This window comes from Scyliorhinus torazame, chromosome 18 (genome assembly GCF_047496885.1).
Source record: "Scyliorhinus torazame isolate Kashiwa2021f chromosome 18, sScyTor2.1, whole genome shotgun sequence".
Taxonomy (NCBI): Eukaryota; Metazoa; Chordata; class Chondrichthyes; order Carcharhiniformes; family Scyliorhinidae; genus Scyliorhinus; species Scyliorhinus torazame.
Window position 1 is genome coordinate 119,060,338 of NC_092724.1, and position 16,381 is coordinate 119,076,718.

General features: G+C 45.9%; 2 protein-coding genes across 6 annotated transcripts in view; one reads left to right on the plus strand and one right to left on the minus strand.

The window, feature by feature from the left end:
• The window catches only part of llgl2 (LLGL scribble cell polarity complex component 2), a 150,238-nt gene extending 142,844 nt beyond the window's left edge, over positions 1-7,394 (minus strand). For all 3 annotated transcript variants that reach the window (XM_072483229.1, XM_072483227.1, XM_072483228.1), the window contains exon 1: positions 7,239-7,394. The gene's annotated coding sequence lies outside the window, so the exon portion shown is untranslated. The remainder of the gene's footprint in view (positions 1-7,238) is intronic.
• Positions 7,395-10,166: 2,772 nt separating this feature from the next.
• Positions 10,167-16,381, plus strand: part of tmem260 (transmembrane protein 260) — a 61,235-nt gene continuing 55,020 nt past the window's right edge. For 2 of the 3 annotated variants that reach the window (XM_072483230.1, XM_072483231.1), the window contains exons 1-3: positions 10,167-10,323; positions 11,545-11,576; positions 12,762-12,913. In XM_072483230.1, coding sequence (XP_072339331.1) covers positions 10,203-10,323; positions 11,545-11,576; positions 12,762-12,913 — 305 coding nt within the window. In that variant the 5' untranslated portion in view covers positions 10,167-10,202. Of the gene's footprint in view, positions 10,352-11,544; positions 11,577-12,761; positions 12,914-16,381 lie in introns of all 3 variants that reach the window. The other variant, XM_072483232.1, reaches the window with a different exon arrangement.

Genomic DNA, 16,381 nt, shown 5'->3' on the forward strand with positions numbered 1-16,381 from the left:
CCGAGCCAATTTAAGCCTCAAATCCAAGGGTGCAGAGGCCAATTGTGGCTACTAACCAACAGACGCAATCTTAGACCAAACTCATCCAACCAACCTTCACACAGACTATCCTCCGAACAAACGAACGTCCTCACGACAATTCGTCACAACGTTTAGCAACAAAACAGCCTCTTCCTGGGAACTTCAATTAAAATACCTTTAGGATGTCTCGTTTGTCTAGGAGGTGGATTTTTCATGTCCCAAATGGAAGGACATAGCAGTGACTCAGTGCAGCAGTTAACTGCAGGTATACATCTCAGAAACTGAACAATTGCACATTGCTCACACAGGTGCACACACAGGGTCTCTGGGGTAACTTCATTCAAAAAAAAAAAAAAAATTCCCTTCCAACTTGTAATGAACTCACCATATATTTAAAACAATTCTATAGGGCTTGCGAGTGAAACTACTGGAATATAGAAGTTTTTGTTTTAAAACTCCATGTTGCACAGTTCAAGAATAACTTGTTGATCAATTGCCAGAGTTAAAGCAGGTACTTTCCAAAGCTCCCGATACCAGTATGTCAGTCACAAATATCTCACCAACCATATTGCACAGGTCCAAACATGCCTTAAATGACAAGTTACCAGCATTTCACATGGATTGTTAAGCAGTGCTTACAGATAGTAACAGCGAGAGGCTCATTGACCCTCACATATTGAAAGCCTGTACCGAGATGTTCTCATCACATGAAATTTACACCCATATCAACTGAACCTCAAGGAATGTGTATGGTGAGCTGGTGAAATGTCTATATTGCCCCTGCTTGAATGCTTAAAAACCACAACCCATCAAGTGGTTTGCCACAGGAGCTCTTTGAGCTGCATGGCGGTGTTGGTGGTTTGGGGGGGGGGGGGGGGGGGGGGGGGGGGGGCTATTGACAATTAGAGCTACAACTGGGAGTGAGAACAAATTTAAAAAAGGTGAAGAAAGATCACACCCAAAAGCATATCTGAACACAAAAGCAGCAGATGTGCCAATTGGCAGGACACTTGCCTGTGTCAAAAGACTCAGGGCTAGAGCAAAAATAAAAGGACGCCACTCCAGACCAATACCGAGGGGGTGCTGCACTGTGGGAGGTGTTGTCTTTTAGAGGAGATGTTCAGGGACTCAGGTTGACAAAGGCACTACTTCGAAAAAAAAAAAAGAGGGAGTTATCGCCAGTGTCATCTTTCAATCAATTTCCCATAAAACAGATTACCTGGTCATATCACATTGATGTTTGAGTGAGGTTTCTGGGAACAAACTGGCTGCGACATTACATACACGCAAAAAGTACAAAGTGACATCCTGAAGCTGTGAAAGGCAGTCTATAAATAAAAATATTATTTTTAAATGAGCTTCTGGCCCAGTGTCCTTATGATCACAAAACCTCTCTACTTTCACCACTGGTGTTGCCTGCCACTCTTTTCTATTGGCAAAACCGCCTTCCAGACTTAACCTCTCCAATAATCTCCAGGCTAACTTCTCCATCTTGCACCTAACATGTTTAAGCTCATACAAATCTCCACTGCTTTATTCAGCCCCTCACCACATCTGTTTTCATGGTTGTGGATTTCGCTGGCTAGGCCATATTTATTGTCAGAGAGAGAGCTGTGCCTTGTAGCTGGTGGAAATGCTTTGGGCGATAAGGTGGTGCATTCGAGCCGCAGCCTCCCTAGTCTCTGACCTGGTCTTGCAGCCACAGTATTTTTATGGCCAGTCCAGTTCAGTTTCTGGTCGATGGTAATACCCAGGGCGTTGATAGTGGGGAATTTAGCGATAGTAATGACATTGAATGTCATGGCGTGATGGTTAGATTTTCTCCAGTTGGAGCTGATCATTCTTTGGCGCTTGTGTGGCACGAATATTACTTGACACTTGAAAAAACATTTTTTTTCAATAAAATTTAGAGCACCAAATTCATTTTTTCCCCGATGAAGGGGCAATTTAGCATGAACAATCCACCTACCCTGCACATCTTTGGACTGTGGAGGCGAAACCCACACAAATATGGGGAGAATGTGCAAACTTCACATGGACACAGTGTCCCAGGGCCCGGCTTGAACCTGGGACTTTGGTGCCGTGAGGCAGCAGTGCTAACCACTGCACCACCGTGCTGCCCCTTATTACTTGACACTTGTCAGCCTAAGCCTGGATATTGTTCAGGCCTTTTTGCATTTGGACACGGACTGCTTCGGTGTCGGAGGAGTCGTATATGATGCTGAACAAACATCCCACTTCTGACTTTATGATGGAAGGAAGGTCAATAATGAAACAGCTGAAGATGACTGGGCCTAGGACACTACCCCGAGGAACTCCTGTAGTGATGTCCTGGAACTGGTTGACTTTCATTGTCTTCCTTTGTGCTAGGTATGACTCCAATCACTATAGAGAGATTATTTTCCATCATTGAGGTTGGGGATATATGTGGGCAGCCTCGAGTGAGTTACTTCACCATCATCCAGCACCATTCACAACTGTGTGGCAGGACTGCAGAGCTTAGATTTGATCAGTTGGCTGTGGAATCACTGAGCTCTGTCTATTACTCGATGGTTATATAGTTTGGCATGCAGGTAGTTCTGTGTTGTGGCTTCACCAGGTTGACACCTCAGTTTTAGGTATGCCTGGTGTTATTCCTGGCATGCTCGCCTGATTTCTTCATTGAACGAGGGTTGACCCCCTGGCTTGGTGGTAATGGTAGAGTGAGGGATATCCTCAGCCACGAGGGTACAGATTGTGGCAGAATACAATTCTGCTGCTGTCGATGGCCCACAGTGCCTCATAGGTGCCCATTCTTTGTTGCTAGATCCGTTTGAAATCTATCCCATTTTGCATAGTGGTAATGTCACAGAACACAATAGAGGGTACCCTCTTTTTTTAAACAAATTTAGAGTACCCAATTCTTTTTTCCAATTAAGGGGCAATTTGGCGTGGCCAATTCACCTACCCTTTACATCTTTTTGGGTTGTGGGGATGAGGCCCATGCAGACATGGGAAGATTGTGCAAATTCCACAGACAGTGACCCGAGGTCGGGATCAAACCCAGGTCCTCGGCGCCGTGAGGTAGCAGTGCTAACACTACGCCATCATACTGCCCTCGTTGGAGGGTATCCTCAAATGTGAAGACGGATCTTTTTCTCCAAAACGACTGTGCATTGGTCACTCCTACCGATACTGTCATGGGCAGATGCATCTGTGACAGATAGATCGGTGAAGACGAGGTTAAGTATTAGTTTCCTCACCACCCGCTGCAGGCCCAGTCCAGCAGCAATGTCCTGGAAGACTCGGCCAGCTCAGTCTGTAGTTGGTGTCACCGAGCCACTGTTGGTGATGGACACTGGAGATCTCATCCAGAGTCCATTCTGCACCTTTGCAATGCTTGGTGCTTCCTCCAAGTGGTTTCCAACATAAAAAAGTACCGATTCATCAGCTGTTGGGGTCGGTACGTGGTAATCAACATGAGGTTTCCTTGCCCATGTCTGACCTGATGGCATGAGAATTCATAGGGGCCAGAGTTGATGTTTAGGATCCCCAGGGAAACTTCACACCATCTGTATATCACTGTGCCACCACTACCTTTGCTGGGCCCGTTCTGCTGGTGGGACAGGACACACACAGGAATGGTGATGTTAGTGTCTGGAACATTATCTATAAGGGAGAGTTCTATGATTATGACCGTGTCAGGGTGCTCCTTGACAAGACCCTAGATGTTAGTAAGGAGGACTTTGTAGGGCCGACAGGGCAAAGTTTGCCAGGTTGGATTTATTCTGCTTTTTATGCACAGAGCATATCTAGGCAATTTTCCACATTGCCAGGTGGATGCCAGTGTTTATAGCCCTCTGATCTTTTCCACCCCCTCCCATCTCTCCATTCCTCAACTTCAGGCTCTTGTGCAATCTTCACTTCACCATTGGCAACCATGCCTTTAGCTACCAGGCCTCACTTTCGAGGACTTCCTGAAGCCCCTTCATCTTTTTCAAACCCACGCACTTAGTTTCCGTTGCAACTTTGTTTAGATGCAGCTCCTCAGGAAGATGTTAAATAAATGCAGGTTGCTATATGAACTTCTAACTGACAATACGAAGGATACTGGGATCATTGACATCTCTCCAAATTTATAGCCAGCAACCAACAGCAAATTGATAATGCAGTTTCAAGCATTTGCCGCAACTCAAAGATTGAAGAACTTAATATTGATATACGATCCGCAATTTCTAAGAAATTATGTAAATGTTGAGAAAGCTGCATTGCTTTTGCCATTTTTGAAACCCTCGTCAGACACCATATGTAGATATAAATGCAAATTCTGATGAAAAGTCACAAACTGAAACGTCAACTGTTTTTCTCTCTCTCTCCACAGATGCTGCCTGACCTGCATTTTCCCAACATTTCCTGTTACAATTATATTATAAAGATATATTTTTTTAAAGTTATAGGGCAGCATGGTGGCGCAGTGGTTAGCACTGAGGAACTGGGCTTGATCCCGGCCCTGGGTCACTGTCCATGTCTGCGTGGGTCTCACCCCCACAATCCAAAGATGTGCAGGGTAGGTCAATTGGCCACACTAAATTGCCCCTTAATTGGTAAAAAAGAATTGGGTACTCGAAATATGTTTTTTAAAACGTTATTGCTGCTTTGAAGCCATTTCCATGAGCTCAGGATGCTTACCCATACTTTCTCGCTCAGACTCTCCACTCTTTGTACAAGCCTGGACATGTGCGTATATAAATATATATCTCAATCACACGTGGCTGGGTGTTGTCATCTGGTAATGAACAGTTTTACAAATCTGTAGACGATACAGTGCGCTCACCAAACCCAACTTTAGCAGCAGAATTATGGAGGAAAGGATCAATTGACTCCCTCCAGGGGTGCTGGTAGTGACAAGACAAACCCAAACTAGTTACAGTGGTAACAAATGTAAGCACTACTACCATGGGCAACTCTTATTCTTGGGTCACACATCTCCTTCAGGCAAAAAGCATTTCAACTACATTTCACACACCCTTACAGCCATCTGGCAGAGGTAACGGATTTCACCGCTTGCAAACTTGCGTAGCTACACACCATTAAACAAACCGGTCAAGCACATCACCGCAGCAGGCTACATTCCACGATCTGCGTTTATCCTGCCAAATCTCTTCAGAATCTAGTATGTTTCAATGAGATCATCTCTCATTCTTCTAAACCACCAGATAATACAAATCCAATTCAATCAGCTTTCATTATAGCACATTCATCTCATCCCAGGGGCTAATTTATTGAACATTTACCGTATAGCCTCCAATACAAGTGCATCCTTCCTTAAATATGGAGACCAATATTGGACACGGACTTCCAGATGTGGTCTCACCAAAGCAACTGTCAATTGCGGCACGGTAGCACAGTGGGTAGCACTGTATTATAGCACCAGGGTCTCAGATTCGATTCCCGGCTTGGGTCACTGTCTGTGCAGAGTCTGCATGTTCTCCCTGTGTCTGTGTGGGTTTCCTCCGGGTTCTCCGGTTTCCTCCCACAGTCCCAAAAGGCATGCTGTTAGGTGAATTAGACATTCTGAATTCTCCCTCTGTGTACCCAAACAGGCGCCGGAACGTGGCGACAGGGGGCTTTTCACAGTAAACTTTATTGCAGTGTTAATGTAAGCCTACTTGTGACAATAAACATTATTTTTATTGTTCTTTTTTCTAATTGAGAGTACCCAATTAAAGGGCAATTTAGCATGGCCAATCCAGCTACCCTGAATCTTTTTAGATTGTGGGGGTGAGACCCACGCAGACACGAGGAGAAGGTGCAAACTCCACACGAACTGCGACCTGGGGCTGGGATCAAACCCGGGTCCTCGGCACAGTGAGGTAGCAAAGCTAACCACTGCGCAGCCCATGCTACCGTACAATTGTAGCAAAACTTTTCCATTCTTGTACTGCATTTCCCTTGCAATAAAGACTAACATACCATTTGTTTTCCTAATGCTGGTTGTAGTTGCATGCAAATTTTCAGTGTTGCCTGCATGAGCACATCAAAGTCCCTTTGAACATTAATATTGACACGGTTCTCTATTCTTACAACTAATGTGGATAACCTCACACTTCCCCATATTATAGTCCATAAGTCTCCTTGTTACCAACTCACTTAACCTGTCTATATCTCTTTGCAGCCTCTCTGGCGTACTCCTCAGATGTATATTCCCACCTATCAGCAAAATTTGATACATTACCCTCCCTAGCTTGGCTTCCCAATAATTAATTGCAGAAAGCTTTTGCTCATCCAATACTGGGCATTCTAATAATTTAAAGAGACAGTGGAGGGGTCAAGGGGTGGTGGGGAGGTCGAGCCAAGCATCACCATCGCACATGAGGAAACTGATGCTGTGATTTTGGACGATGCCAGCAAAGAGCAACATGAAGATGAGAAATAGGAGGGAGGCCCAAGGATAGATCCTTGGGGACACCAGAGGTAACAATACAGGAGTGGGTAGAGAAGCAGAGAAGCCAACACGTCACTGGTTGAGAATGGATAGATGAGAATTGAATCAGAAGAGAGCAGTCCCCCACACGGGTGACAGCAGAGCAGCACTGGAGCAGAATTAAGTGGTCAACTTCACCAAAAAGGCTCAGACAGGTCAAAATATGACAATTTATCTTTATCACACGGGTTGTGACACTCAATTCCCATTCCAGAATGGTGGCAGGGCCTGAAACCTATTTCGAGCTATTTAAGCATGACGCTCTGGGAAAGATGGGCACAGATTTGGGATTACAGTCAGATTGCAAACGTTAACTATTTGGTAACTAGTACATTACCAAGATGGTTATCATGCATTCCAGCTGGTTCCTAACTTGGTTTACACTCAATTGCCCAAGAAGTTATCTTTTATCAAACTCACTATCAGCAATTACTAATCTGGTCTACACCATTACCCAGTAGGATTATCTGTTAGCAGATTGATGAGCAACAAGTAGCCTGGTTACCGGCCTGGTTAACAGTAACTCGTCTGGTGAGCAGGCTAGCGGCCATCTCCCGGTAGCTGCAATAAGTTTGACTCATTCTCCGCTCCTTGCTGTATAACTGAGTCCCAGGCCAGGCTTCTCTTCCCGTACCAGGGCCCTTCTCCCGGGCCGGGCTCCCCTCTCCTGGGCTGGGCCGCCAGCCTCAGGGTGTCCCGGCCAGGGGAGGGGAGGGTCTGGTTGTCAGGGCTCCCCGAGCTCTGCCAGTCTTACCTGAACTCCGGGCGCGGACCTGTCTGTCTGCCTCCAGAGTCACCTCTGCATGAATCCCCGCCCGATCCCAGCACCAGGTGTGGCCGCCAGGTAAACTTCTTAAAGGAGCCGGGACACCTTTGCAACGCGCAGCCGCGGGCTTCGGCAAACAGCGCCCCCAGCGTACCTCCCCTTTAATCCAGCTCTTAAAGGGATAGTGTCAGTATTATTCACTGGGGCAAGCGTCAAGACTGGGCTCTGCCAAGGTTCACATAAGAAATAGGGTTTGAACTGGCGATTGGAAACAGAAAATAAACAATCCAGAGTAAGAATAATTAACTTGGGGGGGGGGGGGGGAACCAACTTCAATAGGGTAAGAATAGAACTGGCCCAAATCAAATAGAGGCAAGGCTTGTCATTGCAGGGACTGGTTTAGCAGAGTGGGCTAAACAGCTGGTTTGAAATGCAGAACAAGACCATCAGCGTGGGTTCAATTCCCGTACCAGCCTCGCCAAACAGGTGCCGGAATGTGGCGACCAGGGGCTTTTCACAATAACTTAATTGAAGCTTACTTGTGACAATAAGCTATTATTATTAAAATTGAACATACAGTGCAGGAGGCCATTCGGCCCGTCGAGTCTGCACCAACCCACTTAAGCCCTCCCTTCCACACTATCCCCGTAACACAATAAATAACCGTTCCTAACCTTTTTGGACACTAAGGGCAATTTAGCATGGCCAATCCACTTAACCTGCACGTCTTTGGACTGTGGGAGGAAACCGGAGCACCCGGAGGAAACCCACACAGACACGGGGAGAACGTGCAGACTCCGGACAAACAGTGACCCAGCGGGGAATCAAACCTGGGACCCTGGTGCTGTGAAGCCACTGTGCTACCATGATGCAAAGTGTGTTTAAAGAAAAGATAATTCGGGTCCCTTGAAGAAGGAGGGCAAACGAACCTAGAGCTCCCTGGATGACAAGAGAGAGAAAGAAGAAAAAGTTTGCTTTGGTGGATAATGCAACTGATAGCCAGGCTGAATATTGATGGTTCAGAGGGGAATTGAAAAATCAAATGAAAAGAATAGAGAAAGTATGAAAAGCGACTGGCAGCTAACATAAACGAGAATCCAAAAGTCGTTTTGTAGTAATATAAATAGTAAAAGGATGGTAAAGGAGGATTAGAGCCAATTAGGGACCAGAAAGAGGATTTATGTATAAAGGTAGGGGGCACAGGTGAAGTATTAACTGAATACTTTGCATCTAAATTTACCAATGGAAAAGATGCTGCGTAAGTCATCCCTAATTGCTGCCTTCTTGAACTGTAGTCAATTAGGTGCAGAAACTCTCCTAGTGCTGTTAGATAGTTCCAGGGTTTTGATTCAGCAGCGGTGAGGAAACAGCAATATATTTCTAAGTTAGGATGGCGTGTGTCTGTGAGGAGAACATGCGGATCGTGCTCCTGTGTGTCTGCTTCCCTTAGTCTTTTTAGGTTGTAAAGGTCCCAGATTAGGAAAGTGCCATCAAAGGAAGCTTGGTGAGTTGCTGAATCTTGTAGATGGTACACTGCTGCCACTGTACTGGTGGTAAAAGGAATTAATGCTGAAGGAGGTGCATGGGATGCCAATCATGTGGGCTTCTTTGTCTTGCTGGTGTTGAGTTTTTTGAGTGTTGTTGGAGCTGCACTCATCCAGGCAAGTGGAGAATATTTCAGCACACTCCTGATTTGTGCCTTGCATTGATGGATAGGTTTTGGGGAGTCAGGAGGTGAGTTACTCACTGCAGAATTCCCAGCCTCAGACCTGCTCTTGTAGGCACAGTATTTATATGGCTGGTCCAGTCCAGTTTCTGGTCAATGGTAATCCGCAGGATGTTGTCGAAGGGGGACTCAGTGATGGTAATTCTGTTGAATGTCATTGGGAGATGGTTCTTACTGGACATGGCTTCCCACAGTCCAAAGATGTGCAGGTTAGGTGGATTGGCCATGCTAAATTGCCCTTCGTGTCCAAAAAGGGTAGGTGGGGTCACTGGGTTACAGGGATAGGGTGGAAGTGTGGGTTTAAGTGGAATGCTCTTTCCAAGGGCCTGTGCAGACTCAATGGGCCAAATGGTCTCTTTCTGCACTGTAAATTCTATGATTCTATGACTCTGAAAGCTGAGATAGAATAATCATGGTAGTGGCCTCCGACAAAACGAATAGGATGCCTCCTTCTGCTGCCAATTTTAGCCTACATTTAAATTACGATGGAGAAGACATCAATACTGTGGTTAGCTCAGTTGGCTGGATAGCAGGATTGTGATGCACAGTGAGGCTAGCAGGTTCAATTGCTATACTGGCCGAGGTTATTCATGAAGGCCCTGCCTTCTCAACCTTACCCCTTGTGGTAATACTCAGGTTTAATCACCAGCAGTCAGGTCTCGCCCATCAATGGAGAAAGTAGCCTATGGTGAACTGGGACTATGGCGACTTTACTTACTTATGCTAAAACAGGAGCAAAACACTGTAGGGTGCTGGGAAATAAAAACAGAATATAATGGTGGAACTCAGCAGCTCCCCGCAGATGCTGCCAAACCTTTTCCCGCATTTTTGTGTTTTTATTTGAGTCTGCAAGGTTTGTGTAAGAAAACCAAGCAGTCTGTCTGTACATGTTATAATCGTGAATCTCACAGACATACTCCACATGAAGTCTGCTCCCAGCGTCGGGACAGGGGATCAGCTCTTTCCTGAGAAGAGTCTGAGAAGATGGGTTCGGTGTTTGCAAATTTTCTCGGGTTGATTCTCTTTTTAGGCTGTCCTTTAGCTTCGGCCTTCCATGGAACAATGTGACCAGCGCGCATGCGCGGGCGGCCATTTTGAGTTGTCAACAGGCGGGGCGGTTGGCATGACGAGGCCCCTTTAAAATCCTCCCCTTTAACTTTAATGTGTCGGCTTGGCAGTCCCCATAATGCTGTGTTTCAGGAAGTGCAACGAGGTCGAGGTTTCCGATGGGTTACCCTGGAAACGGCGGCGGCCTGGCCCCGGGGCTGGGGTCGTTCCTGTTCCTCAGCGGCCTGTCTGCCATCTACCTGCGGACTCTGTACCGTTCGGTGCCTGGGGGGGATTCGGGTTAGTGTCGGTCGTAGGGTGTGGAAATGTGAGTGAGGGGTGGAGAGTGGGGGAGGGAGGGAGTGAGCGAGGAGGTGGATTGGATTGGATTTGTTTATTGTCACGTGTACTGAGGTACAGTGAAGAGTATTTTTCTGCGAGCAGCTCAACAGATCATTAAGTCCATTAAAGGAAATAAAAGAAAATACATAATAGGGCAACAGAAGGTACACAATGTAACTACATAAGCACCAACATTGGATGAAGCATCCATGGGTGTAGTGTTAATGCAGTCAGTCCATAAGAGGGTCATTTAGGAGTCTGATGACAGCGGGGAAGAAGCTGTTTTTGAGTCTGTTCGTGCGTGTTCTCAGACTTATGTATCTCCTGCCCGATGGAAGAGTGGGTAAGCTGGGTGGGAGGGGTCTTTGATTATGCTGCTCGCTTTCCCCAGGCAGTGAGAGGCATGGATGGAGTCAATGGATGGGAGGCTGGTTCGTGTGATGGACTGGGCTGTGTTCATGACTGAAGTTTCTTGCGTTCCTGGGCTGGGCAGTTGCTGTACCAGGCTGTGGTGATGCCAGATAAGATGCTTTCTATGGTGCATTTGTAAAAGTTGGTAAGAGTTAATGTGGACATGCTGAATTTCCTGAGGAAGTATAGGTGTTGTGCATTCTTGGTGGTAGCGTCGACATGGGTGGACCAGGACAGATTTTTGGAGATGTGCACCCCTAGGAGTTTGAAACTGCTAACCATCTCCACCTTGGCCCTGTTGATGCTGACAGGGGTGTGTACAGTACTTTGCTTCCTGAAATCATTGACCAGCTCTTTAGTTTTGCTGGCATTGAGACAGAGATTGTTGCCGCTCCACCACTCCACTAGGTTCTCTATCTCCTGCCTGTATTCTGACTCATCGTTATTCGAGATATGGCCCACTATGATCGTATCAAAAAACTTGTAGGTGGAGTTGGAACCAAATTTTGCCAGGCAGTAGTGTGTGTATAGGGAGTAGAGTAGGGGGCTAAGCACGTAGCTTTGCGGGGCCCCGGTATCGAGGTGGAGAGTGAGCGAGCGAGGTGGAGAGTGAGCGAGCGAGGTGGAGAGTGAGCGAGCGAGGTGGAGAGTGAGCGAGCGAGTGAGTATGTGGTTGTGGGGGTGAGGGAAGTGACAGAATGGGGTGTGCATAGCTGTTTTTTCTGCTCTCTTGTTCTGCCAGTCACTGTAATGTTATTATTTCCACAGGGGAGCTTGTGACTGCTGCCTGCGAGCTGGGGGTGAGTGAGTGGCTGCAGCATCTATGTTGATGACCGGTTCTGCTATAGGGTGAAGAGCTGGGGAAGTTTCCTGACATGCCCCAGTGGGACTCTGGGTACTGAGTCATGAGGCATTGGAGAGGGATAGGATCATTGTTTTAGTAGACCAGCATGTTATGGCCAGGGAAAGTAATTGAATCAATGGAAAGAGTACAGATGTGGACTTTGGCAGATTCCTAGAATCCAAGAGGATTACACTAGTGGAGGTGCACTTTCTGTCTTTGAATAAGAAAAAAAAAAGCCACTGCGGCAGCCTGGTGGTACTGGAAAAAGGATGTGATGACCAGGAATGGAATGGATTACGCTGCAGCCCAGGTGTGGGGGGTGCCTGGGGTTGGGTGATCTGTTAAGGGGTTGAGGAATAGAAGGAGCACCAAAAGACCAAGAAAAGTTTTCAACAGGATAAAAGCAAATTACTGTGGATGCTGGAATCTGAAACCAAAGAGAAAATGCTGGAACATCTCAGCAGGTCTGGCACCATCTGTAGGGAGAGAAAAAAGCTAAAGATTTGAGTCCAGCTGACCTTTTGTCAAAGCTGTGACAAAGGGTCATCTGGACTTGAAGCATTGATTCTTTTCTCTCCCTACAGATGCTGCCAGACCTGCTGAGATGTTCCAGCATTTTCTCACGAGTTTTCAACAGATGGTTTTGGAAGAGATGGGTACAGAGTTGGGAGGAGTCGAGGTGATGTTTGGGGAATGTGTTTTGAGATTGAAGGATATTGTGGAGAATGGGTGGAGTGAGCCAAGGACAGAGTTGGTGTCTGACCAAAGGAGTCATAGAGAGAGCTAGCTGTTGTGTGAAATGGATGAGTTCAGTGTGGCATGTCAAGGGGACATTGGGTACATCTCATGGAAGAGATGTGGTTCAAGAAAAGTAACTGCTGAGTGACAGGAGCTGGTAGATGGGGGACTTGGGAGAGACCAAGGGGGTGGGGGTGAAGGGACTGAGCCCAGGAGGGAGGGTGCAGCAGGTACAACTCCTCTGCCAGTCCATCCAGTATTTCATTAGATAAGTCCTTTTTTAAAATGTAAGTACTGTCTGGGATGCTTGCATCTGTAAATGATGGGTAGTTGGGGCAATGTAGTTGATTACATTGCAGGTGATGTGGGCAGTTCCCTGACCCCTTGTTTCCCTATTTTCCAGGTGGCACATCCTCCGGGGTACCCATTGTTCACTCTCCTGGCGAGGCTGGCAATGACCATTATTCCATTGGGCTCTCCAGTTTTCAGAGTAAATGTATTGAATGCGATACTTGGGGTAGCCACAGCCTCACTGCTCTTTGAGGCAGTTGGCAGGTGAGTCCAAGAGCAGGGCACCACTCTCCAGACAGTTCTAGCAGAGGCACAATATCTGACAACTGTAGACCATTCAGCCCCTCTAACCTGTTCCACTATTCCATTAAATTGTAGCTGATTTGTATCTTAATTACCTGTTCCAGCCTTGGTTCTAACAATACTTTTTAATGTCCTTCTCTACCAAAAATCTGCCAATCTTAATTTTAAACTTTTGTTTGACTCCAGCTTGAGCAGAAATTTGGGGAAAGAGTTCATTTGTATGAAGGAATGTTTACTGATATCACCCCTTAGTAACCCAGCTCTAATTTGAAGATTACTTGCGCTGGCTCCTGCAGGGACTCTGTCTTGAAATCTTTTGTTTTGATTTATTTTTTGCACATTCATAGCATGTTCCTGCAAATGCAGGCATTCTGATCTTTCGGGTTCACCAACCCCACTGCATCATGTCAAAGTGTCCCTTAATCACCCAATAGTTAGTCACCCTGCATCCAGAGGGGGCTAGCCGGAACTCTGTACAGCTGTAACATTATTTCCAGACCTCTTAAGATAAAAGCCAACATTCCATATGTCTTTGCATTATTTTTTGTTCCTGTTCATAGCTTTTAGTGATTTGTGTACTTGGATCCCTAAATCTCTGTTTTTCCACAGATCCTAGTCTTTTGTCATTCGAAAATATTCTGTTCTTTTTCTTGGGTCCGGAGTAGATGACCTCACACTTTCCCTCATTGGACTGCATCAGCCAGTTACCCACTTATTTAATCCATTGTTGTTTCTTTGCAACCTAAGGGCTGGTTTAGCACAGTGGGCTAAATAACTGGCTTGCAATGCAGAACAATGCCAGCAATGCGGGTCCAATTCCCATACCGGCCTCCCCGAACAGGTGCAGTAATGTGGCGCATTGGGGCTTTTCACAGTAACTTCATTGAAGCCTACTTGTGACAAGTGATTATTATTATTCTGCTCCCATCCACACTATTTACTATTTGCTGGAAATCTGAAATATAAACAGAAAATGCTTAAAATACTCAGCAGGAGAGAAACTGTTCATGTCTCGGGTATGTGAACTTTCAACAGAACTGGGAAAAGTTCAAAATGAAATGAGGTTTAAGTTTCATGACTGTGCAATTCACACCACCTTCAAGAAGGCACTTTGTTTCTTCACTTGTTCCATCCCCTTTGGCTTTGCATCTTTTGATTTTTAAACCCTCCTATTTTCCATCCACCCTGTCGTAGACTTTCCCTTTTGTTCCTTTTCCCCCCTGCAATTCCACGAAGATATTCCTTTTATAAAATACTGGAATATTGTGTCCAATTTTGAGCACTGCACTAGGCATTAGAGAGGGTTCCGAAAAAAAATAAACCAGATTGGACCCAGGGTTGAAGAACTTCAGTTAAACGATTTAATATAAGATACTGGGGTTATTCAGCAGATTGAGGGGAGATTTGGTAAAGATGCTCAAAATCATGAGGGGTCCCCCATGTTAGACTGTATGGGGGGGGTGGGAGGAATGGTCCCATTGGGGAAGGATCAAGCATCAGTGAAAATGTAGTACTTGGCTGAAGAACCAATGGCGACTTGAGGGAAATGTTTTGAACACACCGGCGAGTGTTCACGATCTGAAATAGACTGGCTTGAGTGCACTCGGGAAGGGAAGAAATTTGTGTAGGGTAACGGGGGGTAGGACTTACTAAATTGCTCTTGCAGTTAGCTAATATGGGCTTGAAGATCCAAATGGTGGCCTCCTCTGCTGCAACTACTTGATGGTTCTGTCTAGTTCATTCCGGTCTATTGTCAGTTTTTCCTCATCCCTCGCCCTCATAGATAAATTAAAATTTTTGATTTATTAAGTCACTACCATTTAAAACTGCATTCCATCATATTATGCTACTTATTACCCCCGTTCTATTAGACTATTCACTCATTCGGAATCACTACTCATCACTAGTCTGCAATGGCCTATACTCTTGTGTGGACTGAGTAAACATCAGCCTTTGTTCCCCTTCTGAATTTAGTTAGACATTCAGCCAAAGTTTCTGTTCTGGATTTATTACCCAGTGGCTATTTGGACAGGAGCTCAGAGAGTGTCTCAATAATAATAATCTTTAATAATGTCACAAGTAAGCTTACATTAACACTGCATTGAAGTTACTGTGAAAATCCCCTAGTCGCCACACTCTGGCACCTGTTTAGGTACACTGAAGGAGAATTCAGAATATCCAATTCACCTAACCAGCACAAATTTCGGGACTTGTGGGAGGAAACTGGAGCACCTGGAGGAAACCCGCGCAGACACTGAGAGAACGTGCAAACTCCGCACAGACAGTGACCCAAGCTGGCAATTGAACCCGGGTCCCTGGCGCTGTGAAGCAACAGTGATGACCGCTGTGAAGCAACAGTGATGACCACTGTGTGCTACCGTGCCGCCCATCAATTTGGGATGATATCCTGCAAAGATGTCCCTTCAAGGGAAGGTGGGAAAATCAGGCTCAGTGTTTAGTGCGAGTTACACAAGAGGAGGCATTTGAAGTGTCTGAATTGGACAGGACGCAATTTTCTATGTCTCTCCAAGAAGTAAGCATGAAGGTCTAACAAGTGTCAGGCACCAAGCTTTTCAGGCCCCACTTAAATTTTCAAGTTCTTTCAATTAGCGTATCAAAACAAACAAACAAGATTTTAAGAAGCCATTGGTATCGGTGTAAAACAGGTACAAGTACATAATAGAAGGCAAACACAGGAACAAATAGGACCGGATAAGTGTGGGACAATGCCCCCAACCTATTCCCTCCATTGATACAAGATCTGTCGCACTAAAGCAGGATACAGTCCACTGCACGGTTACCCATCATACTTCAAAGAAACGTAACATAGAAAACCTCAGAGCCCAAGAGCTAAAGGACGAGAGGGGGGGGGGGGGGGGGGGGGGGGGCGGAGATTATACGGATATCCACTATGCAATCCAACGACCTTCCAGGCCCAGGGCAGAACAAATTACCATCATGTAGCATGCAGTCTGTCTGGGCCTAAAAAGAAAAGCACAGAAGCTCTCAATTCACATTAAAAGAAAAAGTAAGGGGGGAAAAAAACTGGTTAGCTCTAACGCTATCACAGCGAAGGCAAACTAATCCGAACAGCTCCATCCCTCACCCTGCTCTGCTCATCTTTCCAAACGAGACCTTCGGAGAGACAACAGAAAGTATCTTTCAGATAGTCAGACAAAAAATGCCCAAATACATTAAGGTAGAGACTGTGCCCAAATTCTTCATTCAATATTGGTATAACATGATATGAACTTGTTAAATCAGCATAATCAATGGTACAGGCCAACACGCCCACATTATTCACTTCCCTGTGAACAGAAATTGACAACATCAAGCAGACAACAGCATGATCAAGGGGGAGAAAAGTCTAGGATAATACAGAGCTGCAGAATGCAAGGCAGCCCTCAGCTTTACCAACACCAACCACCC